Source organism: Doryrhamphus excisus, linkage group LG1 (genome assembly GCF_037039965.1).
Source record: "Doryrhamphus excisus strain RoL-2023G ecotype Guam linkage group LG1, RoL_Dexc_Guam_v1.1, whole genome shotgun sequence".
NCBI lineage: Eukaryota > Metazoa > Chordata > Actinopteri > Syngnathiformes > Syngnathidae > Doryrhamphus > Doryrhamphus excisus.
In genome coordinates this window covers 4,409,333-4,423,033 of record NC_136357.1, presented here as the reverse complement: position 1 = coordinate 4,423,033, position 13,701 = coordinate 4,409,333, and the positions used below count along the sequence as shown (strand labels likewise).

General features: G+C 39.1%; 2 protein-coding genes across 11 annotated transcripts in view; both read right to left on the bottom strand.

The window, feature by feature from the left end:
• Positions 1 to 77: 77 nt before the first annotated feature.
• Positions 78 to 4,818, bottom strand: endouc (endonuclease, polyU-specific C). The gene is made up of 8 exons (XM_058076204.2): positions 4,111 to 4,818; positions 3,927 to 3,980; positions 3,758 to 3,857; positions 3,573 to 3,684; positions 2,475 to 2,596; positions 948 to 1,060; positions 735 to 885; positions 78 to 672 (listed from the first exon to the last, which is right to left on the bottom strand). Exons 1-8 carry the CDS (start codon positions 4,119 to 4,121, stop codon positions 397 to 399), a joined length of 939 nt encoding a protein of 312 aa, XP_057932187.2. The 5' UTR covers positions 4,122 to 4,818; the 3' UTR covers positions 78 to 396.
• A 176-nt stretch (positions 4,819 to 4,994) lies between these two features.
• ppfibp1b (PPFIA binding protein 1b) overlaps positions 4,995 to 13,701 on the bottom strand; it is a 28,967-nt gene continuing 20,260 nt past the window's right edge. For 4 of the 10 annotated variants that reach the window (XM_078795237.1, XM_078795277.1, XM_078795372.1 and 1 more), the window contains 15 exons: positions 13,233 to 13,265; positions 13,078 to 13,138; positions 12,825 to 12,999; positions 11,117 to 11,149; positions 10,527 to 10,668; positions 9,977 to 10,108; positions 9,742 to 9,892; positions 9,555 to 9,666; positions 9,384 to 9,472; positions 7,839 to 7,961; positions 7,632 to 7,757; positions 7,371 to 7,559; positions 5,934 to 6,098; positions 5,742 to 5,807; positions 4,995 to 5,659 (listed from right to left, as the gene is read on the bottom strand). In XM_078795237.1, coding sequence (XP_078651363.1) covers positions 5,576 to 5,659; positions 5,742 to 5,807; positions 5,934 to 6,098; positions 7,371 to 7,559; positions 7,632 to 7,757; positions 7,839 to 7,961; positions 9,384 to 9,472; positions 9,555 to 9,666; positions 9,742 to 9,892; positions 9,977 to 10,108; positions 10,527 to 10,668; positions 11,117 to 11,149; positions 12,825 to 12,999; positions 13,078 to 13,138; positions 13,233 to 13,265 — 1,681 coding nt within the window. In that variant the 3' untranslated portion in view covers positions 4,995 to 5,575. The remainder of the gene's footprint in view (positions 5,660 to 5,741; positions 5,808 to 5,933; positions 6,099 to 7,370; positions 7,560 to 7,631; positions 7,758 to 7,838; positions 7,962 to 9,383; positions 9,473 to 9,554; positions 9,667 to 9,741; positions 9,893 to 9,976; positions 10,109 to 10,526; positions 10,669 to 11,116; positions 11,150 to 12,824; positions 13,000 to 13,077; positions 13,139 to 13,232; positions 13,266 to 13,701) is intronic. The other 6 variants (XM_078795307.1, XM_078795456.1, XM_078795483.1 and 3 more) reach the window with 3 other exon arrangements.

The following is a 13,701-nucleotide window of genomic DNA, read 5'->3' as shown; positions in this document are numbered from 1 at the left end:
ACGGCAAAAAAAAATCCCTAACAAAATAAAAGCCTTCCAACATCCGGCAGCAGAACATGTTCTTCAAAATAAATGAGTGAATAGCTAAGCGTAAAACAATGTAAACATGGCGTTTACATACAGAAATATTTAATTTTGTATGGTACGATTTACTGTTACAGCTCTGATTCACCATTTTCTTGGTTGGTGGTATACAACTAAGTTATAAACACGTACTGTCTACCATAGACACCAAAATAAGTATTCTCAGGGAACTGCTATGAATAATGTTTTTATTACAATTATTTTTGTTAACTCATAGTCATTCTATTTGAGTATAATACTGGTTATTTTACTTAGTAAGAGGTATAAGAGGTATGGTATGAGTGTAAAGAACAATTCAAATGTAACATAAGCTCAGTGTGAGTGCTGTCTAATATGTCTGCTGTTGCTGCTGAGGAGCTTGGGGTACGCCGTCCCAAGGGAGCGTCCGTGTCTGATGACCACCAGCTCCATCTGACACTGGTCGATGTTCACCAACACTGTGGTGCTTCTCTCTGTGTTCATAAGGAAGAGAACGGTGAAAATGGCCATCTCGAACTCGGGGCTGGTGCCGATGAAGGAGCTGCCCACAGGTTTGAGCACGCTGTGCCAACTGAACTGGAGGTTCAGGACGTGGTCGTCTTGGTCCGGCTGGAATGGACAGGAGGGTTACATCACATGATGACGTGGACTAGTGAAAGTGTGCCACGTACCAAGTCGTGATCCCTAGCTTTGTAGCCTTTGTAGTCCAGCTCTCTGCTCTTCTCTTGGAGGTAGAATTGGATCCAGTTATGAAATCCCATGATTTCATTGGCAGATTTGATCTCTCCGACAAAGACGTGCTCAAAGCCACAAGAGTCCGGCCTGACAAATACATTAGTTTATACCAGCAAAAACAAGCACGTAAAAAAATGCATTATTCTTACCCGGTATTTCTCTGTCTGTAGTAAAGATGAAACCAGATCAGGTGCAGCTGACTCTTAAAGTGTCTCACATCAGAAGAAGACTGTCCTTTAGTCACTAGATATCTGTGAGCTCGCTGCCAAGACACATTTAATGACATTTACACCCCCTGTATGACAGCTAAAGTGTGATAGTCTTCTATATTACAGTTTTTCTCGATTGTTTGAACACATTTTCTGAAAGGATGCCTCATATTCTCAGAACTCCACACACAAATCCAAAAATCACTCACACGTTTCTGAAAACCCTTCAATTCTCCTGCATAATAAAACTTTACATCCAAAACAGTCTTCATTCTTCTCAAAATGGTGTTTTGTCTCCAAATGACGCACACAAACCACTATATGAACAAACCAGTTGAACACTGATGTGCTCAGTGTAAAACACTGTGATTACATCATATTCATCATGACTCGGGCCTTTTTGTGTTCAGTGTGACACTTCTTGCAAAATGTTTTAGAATTGGTTTTTTTGGTATTTTTTTTGACTCAGAACACAAAATTACACAGAAATATATTTTTTTAATTTTTCACAGAAAAACAATCTACGAAGTGTTCATCACAGCCAACACAAAGTTCCACATACAGTGGTCTGCATCTAAATGTATACAGCTTCAATCAATAAAAAAACAATCAATAACAAAGCAAAAGACTATGCTGCATCATGTCTTCTGTTTGGGTCAGGCCACAGCACCTCATCTACATCACATGCAAGGTTTTCTCTGGCCAAGCAGCGGGGGAAATATCGCCTAGCATGGCGAATCCAGCCATGGAAAGCATCCGCTGGAATGTCTCCACATGCATCTTCCATAGCTTGGAGAAGGGGATTGTGTGTTTGTGGATTTCTGACCCTTTTCCCAGCCTCTCTCATTGTTAGACCGCTAAATGTAAAAATGTGTGACAGGTGTTTACCCATGTGATGAGTCAGTGTGAATAATAGGAATATTAATTTGACTGTTTTGAGTGACATTGTGTTCTTTGTGAAAACAAGTTTACTTCATGAAAATTGTGCCAAAACTCAAGAATTGTGTGTAGTGTTTTGAAAAAAAGTGTGTTGTAGATCTGCATTCTGAGTCTAAAGCAGGAATTGTGCTTATAGTTTAGCAGACTTGGTTGATGGAGTTGGTGCATTGGTTTATATGTTGTGGTCATTGGGTCTCAGGTATCACAAATTGTGTGTAAACAATCGAGAAAAACTGTAATGATACTGTATTGTATATGTAGTATGTACTTGTATAAACCAGCAACAGGAAATTAAGCGCTATAAGCCGGCTATCAAATTTCTCCAGCATTCCAAAGCTGCACACATATGTTTTCTGTTCTCTCTCTGACGCTATGAAGGAATGTGTTCTTTCCGAAGACCAAACTCCCTTTGGGGATCAGCTACAGCCTCACACCAAGAAGCAGACCAAGAAGAAGAAATCAGCATAGGCAATGAAATCCCAATCATGAGAGGACTAAACTGACATACAAACTGGTAAAATGACGTACCTTCATGACTTCTGTCTCCAAGACAGCATCCAGGAAGAGGTTGGTCTCAATCCGCTCTTCAGCGGTGACTTGTTCCGACACACCAGTGGATCTCTCGTAGTTGTCCAGCAGCTTCATCAACCCTAAAGGAACATTTATTAATTAATTTATTAGTTTATTAATACTACTAACACACTCCCAACATGACAAAAACACGTATGTTGGGTCTGTCTGCAACGGTTACGCAGCTAAGCAACTCCTTAGCGGTATAGCAAGCTAAAGCACAGACAAGAACTCCAGTTGCATTCACAGACATCAGGTTATTAGAAATATATATTTTTCCAAGCAAACACCAGCGACGCACTGAAAACTGCCATGTGACCCATGGGAAAATGCCTGCAAACAAAACATCCACATATTAACTTTGTGGAAATACAACACAATGCATGTACTCTATATGTAACTAATAATTAATACATTTTATTATCATTAAATGCTAGCCAAAAATGACCCTGTCCTAACCGCACTTTAGACACGACGCTGTTGTCATCCTATATATTGTACATCACCACTTGCACAGGCTAACAATTGTTGTCTGTGTCTCAAATCATGCACTTTCACACTCACACTTCAGCTTAAAAGTGCGTTCAACTTCAATGTTACCAACTTGGAGACTCTATCGCTGAATCTGGTGACGTTCCAAAAAAAATATTTGTGGTTCTCAATGTAATTACGGTGTTTTTACTCACTTTTCTTGTCTCTGCCACAATGTTCTGCGTTTTTCCTACAGTATCTGTTACATTATATGCAAATGATATGTAAATTAGGTAATGACTTCAACGACAGCCAATAGCTGCTTTTCTTACTACGGAGTTGGTAATGGCGGGCAGCGATGGCCGTTAACCGTCGCCATTTTGGCTAGGTGGTGGAATTGCAGGGACTACAAAATCGATTCAGAATGACAAAAAATCGACGAATAAGTACGTACAAAGTACGCAGTATACATAGTTTACATATTATAGTGTTGTTGCTGTCGCTATAGCAAGCTGAAATTATTGTGACGTCATAAGCATCTTTATAGTCGGCAACAGTATCTCCAAATGTCTTGCTCTCACTGACTTGAGATGGTGGTTGTGTTCCTCATCTTGTTCTCGTTGACGTTGGAGAAGAGGGGCAAAGAAGCGCGATCTTGTACAACGTGAGTGCCTTGGCTTACATAACCAGCTCGACCCTGCACATTCCGAACAAACACAACTTTTTAAAATAAAATACAAAAGTGAGAAAGAAAATAAAGTGATAAACACCTGTACAGAGATGTTGTAATCAACACCAGGGGTCATCCGATTGACATCCAAAATCCACAGCTCGTTGAAAAGGTTCGAAAGGTCCTGATTTACTGACAGTCTGTCATGGAAACACGTAGCGTTACTTTATTCATATCACAATGCAATATAAATACAATTTTAGCAATACCTCGACGCTTTGACTCCACCAAGGACCACCCCAAGGAGAAGGAGCCCACACAACCTTTTAAAACACATTAGGAATGTTATAGTAATACAAAGCCTCGTAACAATATCACAAATACACGACAACTCGGGAATAAAACGTTCATAATTCACTTTTCAAATAGTACAAGAAAAAAAAACATACGAACCGAGAAGACATGATGCGACTTGCATGAACTCTTCGTTAATATGTACAGTATTGGGGATGTGTCGGTTGCGAACGAATCGCCTCTAAGAGTCAACTCTTTGAAATGAACTGCAGGAGTCGGTTCGCGTCGATTATTTGTTTCATCGTCTGTTTTTCTGTTAAAGGCGAATGTCATTGGTTAAGATGTGTCCAGTTTGGAGGGGAGGTGTTCTTAGAGCCGGTTCGTTCGTGGAAAAAAGATATGACCTGTTTTGTCTATTGAGATGGGTCTTTGTCTATGTATTTATGAAGATAGCATTATATTTTATTTTTGTAGCTGTTCATTGAGGTTTATCGTGTATTTTTTTACATTTCTAATTCATTTTGACACATTATTTGGTAATAAATTAATTTGTGACAACAACAAAAATCTGAGGAGCCACTTGGGAGCTGAAAGAGACGGCTTTTCGCCCCTCAATGTGGCCCTAACATCCCATCGTAATTTACTTTACTTTGCTCAAACAATTTTTATTTATTAAAAGGGAATAACTATTGTTTTGTTGAAGTTGTTACATAGGCTTGCATTGTTTTATGAATTATTGTTGCATTGTTGACAATTGCTGATAAGGGTGCTTTGAGTCCTAGTATGAATCACATGACTGCGCAGGCGCAGAGTGGACCCAAAGTCAACGCTTCATGCACTTCCACATTGACCACCAGATGGCGCTGTGCTTCATATTGTATTTACTTGTAAACATATATACTTGTTAGAGGCAAGGAAACAAAAAAATCCAGCTGAGTACACAAATAAAATACTAACGTTTGACAGTAGAGTACATATAAAGAACCCCTTTATGTTGTTCAAAATGAGTAACTAACTATATTCACTTTGCGTTGACAACCATGCTGCTTTAAATTACTTTATTGATCTCAAACTTGCAACGGAACAAAACAATCTGTGGAAAAGCTAATGTGTGTATTTAAAAAATATTTCACATGAATGTGTCAGCTTAGTTACGGGTGCAAATGCATGCAAAATATACTGTAATTGAAAATATAAGACAAATGACTTTGCATTTGAAATGTTACATTACTGTGGAAGTGGAAAAGCTAGCAGCCGTCATCGAAAAATACAACTAACGCCACAACCCAATGAATATTTCCACAAATTAAACTAAAAATTTAAAAAGGTATATTAAATCTATATTGGTATAATGTCGTCTCGGCTTTAGTTAGACAATAAACAAAAGCAATGCCAGCACATAACTTAGTACAAAATATTTCCAGAATCCAGCTGGCAGGAAGTGGTGTCATCCTAAAATGTTCCCTTGGAAAAAAAAAGAAAAGCAATGAACAGAAAACGGGATGGAAATGGCTATGGCTCATCCTCGTAAGGGAACTCCAACAAACAGCTAGATGTGTTGAGAAGGTGGAGAAGGTTGGCAAATCGGGTTTTCAAAGCGGGACCGGGTCAGATCGGGTCAGACTCATGCAGTGGAGTCATCGTCCGTTACGCTGGGGTTCGGGGAGTTTGACATCTCCTTGAAGAATTCATCTTCTTTCAACATACTCTGGGACAAACATACAGGAAAAATACCTTTTCAGCTCTACCAAGTACCAAGTACTTCATTTGTCAACATTGACTATTTTCACCGTCAGGTTCTGGATTCCTTCAGAAAATGCGCCGATTTGTCTGACAGTTCCCTCAGAGTCGTCCATCTGTTTAAAAAAAAAAAAAAAAAGCGTTATCAAACTTCAAACTACATTAACTCAGTGTCAACTGGAATAAACATATTTGATATTTTTGAGCACATTTATGGAAACATTCATCGGTGTCAAGGTCACCTGTTCTAGACGATCAAGGTCGTCCTCGTAGATTTGGAGCTCAAAGCCTTTTTGAAAACTCCGTCCTTTGGGCATCTCCACGTCCATAGGACACACGTACTCCTCGCTTTCGTCCTGCCTTTTCTTCCTCAGACTGCCAAAGTTACCAAACGACAGTTTCCTGGGCTGGTGTGTGTGAAAAGGAGGATAATATTTAGTGTTTTTAGTTTTTAAGTTAGTGGTGGGTTACAGTAAATAAGTAAGTGTAGGAACAACTTAAGCCCTTAAAGGGAAACTGCACTTTTTGGGGAATTTTGCCCGTCAAAAACATATTGGAGAACACATATTGTGGCCCACAGGACACTAGTTTGAGACCCCAGCCTTCATATGAAAGTTTAATGTTAGTGCGGCCCGCGCAAGTTTGATATGGATGCTGTATGGTATCATGTACCCAGAAAAAATTATTACGTTTGATTAATGTTCATGTTAAAGGTTAAATAACTGTTAATAGTTATCCTCCCTATATGTGTGGAAGTGGTAAGTTTTTGGCTATTTAAGTTTAAAGGAAATAACTTGAAGGCTACCGTTTAGGTCGCTAGCTCTCTAGTTTGCGAGTTAGCATGTGTCTCAAGACCCTGCAGTTGCGCAATATGTTGTAAATAAAAAGAGTATAAATGTGACTATAGTCGTGTTTTGTCATGTCTACAGGGCTCTAATAATGCTTTGTTCATTTTAATCTGAAAAAAATAATTTGTCTACCCACCAACTATATGTGGTTTCTTAAGTTTTTATTATTTGGTGTTTTATTATTATTATTATTATTATATTTATTTATTATTGATTGATTTTCTTTATTCTTGATTTGTTTATTTATTTTTCATCTTATTTTGTGTAGAAAAATAAAAATTAAGATATTTGAGAACAGTGGAATATTTTATCAGAGCTTTTCTTGTAGAAAATCGGAACAAAAGCAAAGTTTATTAATTTTTCTGTTTTTAATAAATCCGTTTTTTTTTTGGAAAACCTGGCCCAGCCTTGCCCAGACCCTAGCTCCAGTGCCCCCCCCCCAAGTAAATTGAGTTTGAGACCCCTGATGTAAAAGGATATCTATTTCGGAACTATGGGCCATTATTTAAAACAATACAGTCAGCAAGCATATTTTTGTATTACTATTTTTGTTATATTATTAGCATATTAGCTCTTAAACTCGTAAACAAACATTCAGCAAATATAAAATGTGATCGAGTGAGACCTCTCACACTGACACAATCATGTTTTTGTTTATTTGTGAGATTTGTTTTAACGGCAATTTTATCTCCTTTTAATGTGTCTCCCTCCATAATGTTTCCTGTTTAATTTATATGTACATAATGTTCCCTTGGGGGCCAATAATAATGGTTTTAAAAAATGAGCGAAGGAAATACCATCTGATGTTAGGAAGCAGTACTGTGCACCCACCTTAACCTTGATGGTAGCAGTAAGCAGAGTATAGTCCGGGTTTTCCAGACATTCCTGTTTGAGCTGCTGGGCCTCGGAACCAACGAGCAGGTTGAAATGCGTGGCGAGATGGCGACGCAGTAGAGTCTTGTTGGGGGGGATGTTCAACAGCAGCGCCATGGTCTCCACATTAAATCGCGGCTCCAGGACCTGAGGTCAGACAAACTGTGTTTTATTTATATGTTCTTATGGAATCTACAACTTCTAGAATGACTCCCTCACCATCAGGCCTCCATGAACGCCGCTCCCTCTCAGGTTGGGAGCGTACTCGGCCAGATCGGCTGAACGCAGCCACTCCATGACCCTGTGATTGGTCCACTGGGAAATCTCCGCTGGTGATATGTTATTCTGTAAGACACGTACGAGAAGGTGAGTTGAAATGTTTACAAAAAAAAAGTGACTTGATCAGAGAAACGATGAGGTCTGAACCTCGTCAGATGGTCTGCGTCGTAAGCAGTTGGGCTCATAGTTGTTGAGTCGCAGGACTTGGATGGCTCTCTTGATGCTGAGGTGGTGGAGGACGCTGCCTACCTTCAGGGAGAGAAGGTCATCCTGTGGGTGCACAAGGACACGTCAACGGCGTCAAAAGGATCCTCATAATACAACAGTAACTTTAAAAAGGTGAATCAGTAGAGATGGTATGAACATTTCATATGATTATTTTAATGGTTTTATTTCATTTGAACATGCATCAGATTACAATTGAATGCATCACATAATCAGTTCACAGTTCAACATGTCCAAAAGGAGTAGGAAGAAGCAAAGCTTATTAAATCCTACCCCTCCATCTGGTACTTTTACAATCAGTAACTGTTACATTTGTTCACTTCCTGCTTTCCTATGAAATGTTCAGTCTCAAAGACCTTTGTTGTGTCGTTGGCAAACTATTTTTTATATTGTGTATTGGATTCCGAGATGCTAATCGCTAAATTGTAAACGATCATTTTGAAACAATACGGCAACTGTCTTACTGGTTACCAGTTTTCTTTGATGGCTGATGTGAAGTATTTTGTCTTGAGTGAATCAGTCAAGATTAATCTGACACTTTCAGCAGAGCTCAATGCTGTGATGTTGCCGAGTAGACTAACCACTAGCATGCTAGGTGTTAGCGTGATTTTTTTGTTGTTGTTGTTATAGGTAAAAACTTACATAGACAGTGTTTTGTTAGGTGTTTATTGTTAGGTGTTAGCATGCTAACATTAGCAAGTTAGCATTTTTGCTAACTTGTTAACATGCTAACAGTTTAAAATGTTATTTATAACATTAGTTATAAAGTAGTTATAAACATTGCTAGTGTGTTCATGTTAGCATGTGGCATTTAATAATAATAATACATTTTATTTGTATAGCGCTTTTCAAAATATTTAAAGACACTTGATACATTAAAATACAACATTTATTCGTTAATACACATAAAACATGAGTAAAAGCGGGGCGGGGCACAGCAGTCAGATATAGAAAATTAGACATTAAAAACAGATATAAAGAGGTGGGTTTTTAGTTAATAATTTTAGTAATTTAAGCCATTTATGTATAAATTTACATTATATTAAGCGCTATTATGTTATGCGTTAGTGTGCTAACAGCAACCTCTTTCAAATTGTTAGCATGCTTCAATTAGCCTGTTTAGCTTTTTTGTTATATTCAAAAAGGTAAAAACCGACATAGTGTATTCACGTTCAGTGTTAGCATGCTAACAGTTGGCATGTTAGCATTATTAACATGCAGAAATAATTTTTTTTTTTTAGAATTTTTTTTGTTATTTTCAGGTGCTATATGCTAACAGTAAGCGTGCTAACAACAACTTTTCAGTCTGGCTTCAGCTAATCAGCGCTAGGTATTAGCATACTAGCTACAGCATTTCCACACGGTGTCAGCTTGTAAGAGTTGGGGCGCGGGATTCGACAGCGAGTCCAGCACTACAGTTCTTGGAGATGAATAAATCCATCTATCGATCCATCAAAAACCACTCACCACAGTCATGTAGTGCAACATGCGACCGTCCACCCGTCCCTCATCAAACTGAGTCTTGTACTGCGGCAGCCCGATGTCATCCAGCCACCCTGATAGGAGCAAAACAAGTTGTCATAGCAACAACATTGTCAAAAAGTAGTAGTAGTAGTTGAATGGTCAGCTGCTACTCACTCGTCACCCAGTTGTAGTCAAGCTTTCCCTTGTTGTCCTCTTCCTCTGAGCCGAGAGCCTGCAGAGCCAGCTGCAGCTTCTTACGGTGCAGCGAGTGTTTGATGCCCAGTTCCTGAAAATCAACAAGGGGACGTGTGTTGACTCTTTTTATTGACTATAATACAGCCTCTTTTCTGTTCCATCTCACCCTCTCCAGGTCCTGTTGGGAGGCCTGAAGCAGCGTCTGTCCGGAGGAAATCCAAACCCGTGCCATGTTCACATAAAGACCGAGACCTTGCTCCTGCAGCCAGTCGCACACTTGATCCTTTGACCAGCGTGCGAAGGGAGCGTCCACGTCGCTGACATTCCCATGAAGTAAACGGGGTGAAAATTAAAACTCATCTTGCTGAAGACAAGAGTGTAATTTTTTAATGAATGCCTACTTGTTGACGCGCTGGAAGTCCCGAGACCAACCGAGCCTGGGTCCGGCTGTGGCTCGCACTCCGCCTCTTTTAAAATCTCCAGGTGGCAGGTTGTCATCCAGGTTAAATGTAGTAGACTGACTTCTTTTAAGCCTTCATTGGAATAATATTATTTACATTTTAACAAGGTGTTTGTCAGGGAATATTCATTCATTTTCTACCGCTTTTTCCTTACGAGGGTCGCGGGGGTGCTGGAGCCTATCCCAGTACACCCTGGACTGGTCGGCAACCAATCACAGGGCACATATAGACAAACAACCATTCACACTCACATTCATATCTATGGACAATTTGGAGTCGCCAATTAACCTAGCATGTTTTTGGAATGTGGGAGGAAACCGGAGTACCCGGAGAAAACCCACGCATGCACAGGGAGAACATGCAAACTCCACACAGAGATGGGCAAGGGTGGAATTGAACCCTGGTCTCCTAGCTGTAAGGTCTGCGTGCTAACCACTCGACCGCCAGGCCGCCTGTCGGGGAATATTTGACATCAAATTTTCCCACTCACTTGCCAAATAGTTTCTTAATTCCTTTGGACTTTTTCTTGCCCTCCGGAGTGGTGGAGAGCGTGTTAGTGCTGTCGCTGTTTGCCGACCTCTGAGGGAGTCCAGCCAGGTCCAGATGGTCTGTACCTCGGTGCTCGGTTTCAGCTGTTTCGGGACAAAACGGACACAGAACATGAACAAGGTGTTGAGCATCAGAAATCGTGGCTCGTCTGTGGTGCATGAAAGCAGCCAGACGGACATGTGATGACTCCTTTGGGGGGTTAAAAGCTGGACTTTTGCATGCGGACAAAAACATGAAAGAAAAGAAATTCATGTGAATGGGTTATAATGGAAGAATGTAGGAGGATCTTGAGGATACATGATCATTTAAGTTGGATACATGTGTCTGGGGTGGAGTGAAAAGAAGGCAAAACACATGCAGGCACACAGGAAAACTGTCTTGATGCCGCACAGACATCATGTGACTAGCATCAAGTAACAAACTGCAGCTGCTACAATGTGAGCCCAGGCGATGAGTACGAAAGGCGCCGCTGTATAACAAAGAGTAGCTTCCTCCGTCCTCCCTGCAAACGACCAGTAGGTTATACTGTACCTAGCATAGGTGCGCTCGCACTCCGGTTGCGGTCTTCATGTGTTACATGGACACAACACACACACCACAGGTACCCAACGAAAAAGAAAAAACAAGACACACATAATTCATGATTGAAATATGAGGAAATATGATCTCAGGGAAGAACTAAATATGAAACACTTATATGCTAGGACTACGTTAAAAAAAAGCCATAGCATTTCAGTATATGGAATCAAACTATGGAATGGATTGAGTAAGACCCTCAAACAATGCACAACGATGAGCCAATTCAAGAAACAATACAAGCAGTGGATGTTTGCTAAATACAAGGATGAAGAGTCTTGAACCAGTCATGATGGGCTATATATATATATCACTATATTGACACTTACTATGGTACACATTAAAAATAAAAATAAAAATAAAAATAAAAATAAAAATAAAAATAAAAATAAAAATAAAAATAAAAATAAAAATAAAAATAAAAATAAAAATAAAAATAAAAATAAAAATAAAAATAACCCATTATGTCATTGAATGGTCATATCACGTCCTACTTCGGTACATGACAAAAAAAAAAAAAAAAAAAAAATCTTTTAGACGACAGTGACGTAGTATTGTCAACTGTTTCAACTTCCTAAGACCCAGAGAAGCATTTTTATTCAATGTCAATGTAAGGGATAAGCGTTTCACAGTTTACAAAACACAAAATATAAGCTGTTGTGCTGTGGAAAGGACATCCTGAGATTTCCAGTGATGCCTGATTTATTGGGGTTTGTCCAAAGAAATAAAATAAAAAAAAACTCTTTCCCCAATATGGCTGTCATACCGATCATGATCAGCAACTTTTAGCTAAAGTTGTTATATTCATCCAGTTATTGTATAGGAATGTAAAACTGAGATAGTGCAGAAAATGTGATATGGTCATATCACCTCGTACTTCGGTATGTGACAAAAATTAAAAAAAAAAAAAAACTAGATCTATATTAGGAAAGCAGGAAGTGAACAAATGTAAGTTAGCAAAAAAAACTTGCTAATGTTAGCAAAACGCTAACTTGCTAATGTTAGCATGCTAACACCTAACATGAAAACACTGTCTATGTAAGTTTTTACCTATAACAACAACAACAACAAAATCACGCTAACACCTAGCATGCTTGTGGTTAGCTCTGCTGAAAGTGTCAGATTAATCTTGACTGATTCACTCAAGACGAAATACTTCACACCAACCATCAAAGAAAACTGGTAACCAGTAAGACAGTTACCGTATTGTTTCAAAATGATAATTCACGATTCAGCGATTAGCATCTCGGAATCAATACACAATAAAAAATACACAAAAAAAAAAACAAACGTCTTTGAGACTGAACATGTCATAGGCATGTGTGTTATTAGGAAAGCAGGAAGTGAACAAATGTAACAGTTACTGATTGTAAAAGTACCAGATGGAGGGGTAGGATTTAATAAGCTTTGCTTCTTCCTACTCCTTTTGGACATGTGGAACTGTGAACTGATTATGTGATGCATTCAATTGTAATCTGATGCATGTTCAAATGAAATAAAACCATTACCAAATAAACACGTTTGGAGGAAAACTTTTACACAAGAGCCGGTTCTCGGAGTGGGGGTTGGGGGACTTTCATTGTGTGGGTGACAAATAATGGCCTGTGTGGTAGACCATCTATAAAAACATCAGTTCAGGTCAGTCACCTTGTTATGTGCTTACCAAGATTAGGAGAGTTTCCCGTCTTCTTTCCCCCGCGAAGCTTAAAGAAGCCCTTTCCAAAAGACGAGCGTGCCTTTTTGGAGCCAAAGCTGTCCTCTTCCGTGGTTGAGATTGAAGCTGCAGAGGGATTCGCTGATGGCTTCTCACCCATTTGAATGATCTCCTCACTTGTGTTCTGGAGTAAAGGACACAGGACAGTTGGTTAGTGGCTTGGAAACTACAAAACGGCTTATTTATTATTATTTTTGCTTACCTTCTCATTTTTGCTCCTTTCTACAAGGTCGTGGCTGGCAGTCTTTGCTGTAGCTATGCTGCTGCAATAAGCGTCAGGATCAGCATTTGGCATAGAGTGCACAAATCAATCACAATTATTTATTATGTAGGGCAGGGGTCTCAAACTCAATTTACCTGGGGGCCACTGGAGCTAGGGTCTGGGCAAGGCTGGGCCACATCAGGTTTAAAAAAAAAAAACAAAAACGCATTTATGAAAAACAGAAAAATATACAAAATTTTCAGTGCTTTGGTTCCGATTTTCTACAAGAAAAGCTCTGATAAAACATTCCACTGTTCTCAAATATCTAATAAATAAATATAATAATAATAATAATAAAACAGCAAATAATAAAAACTTAAGAAACCACATATAGTTGGTGGGTAGACAAATTATTTTTTTCAGATTAAAATGAACAAAGCATTATTAGAGCCCTGTAGACATGACAAAACACGACTATAGTCACATTTATACTTTGTTTTATTTACAACATATTGCGCAACTGCAGGGTCTTGAGACAAATGCTAACTCGCAAACTAGAGAGCTAGCGACCTAAACGGTAGCCTTCGAGTTATTTCCTTTAAACTTAAATAGCCAAAAACTTAC

Coding starts and splice junctions, on each gene's coding strand:
- endouc (XM_058076204.2), bottom strand. Junction 3,685..3,757: donor ATTACAACATCTCTGTACAG/GTGTTTATCACT, acceptor CGGAATGTGCAG/GGTCGAGCTGGTTATGTAAG. Junction 1,061..2,474: donor TGGAGACAGAAGTCATGAAG/GTACGTCATTTT, acceptor GTGTCTTGGCAG/CGAGCTCACAGATATCTAGT.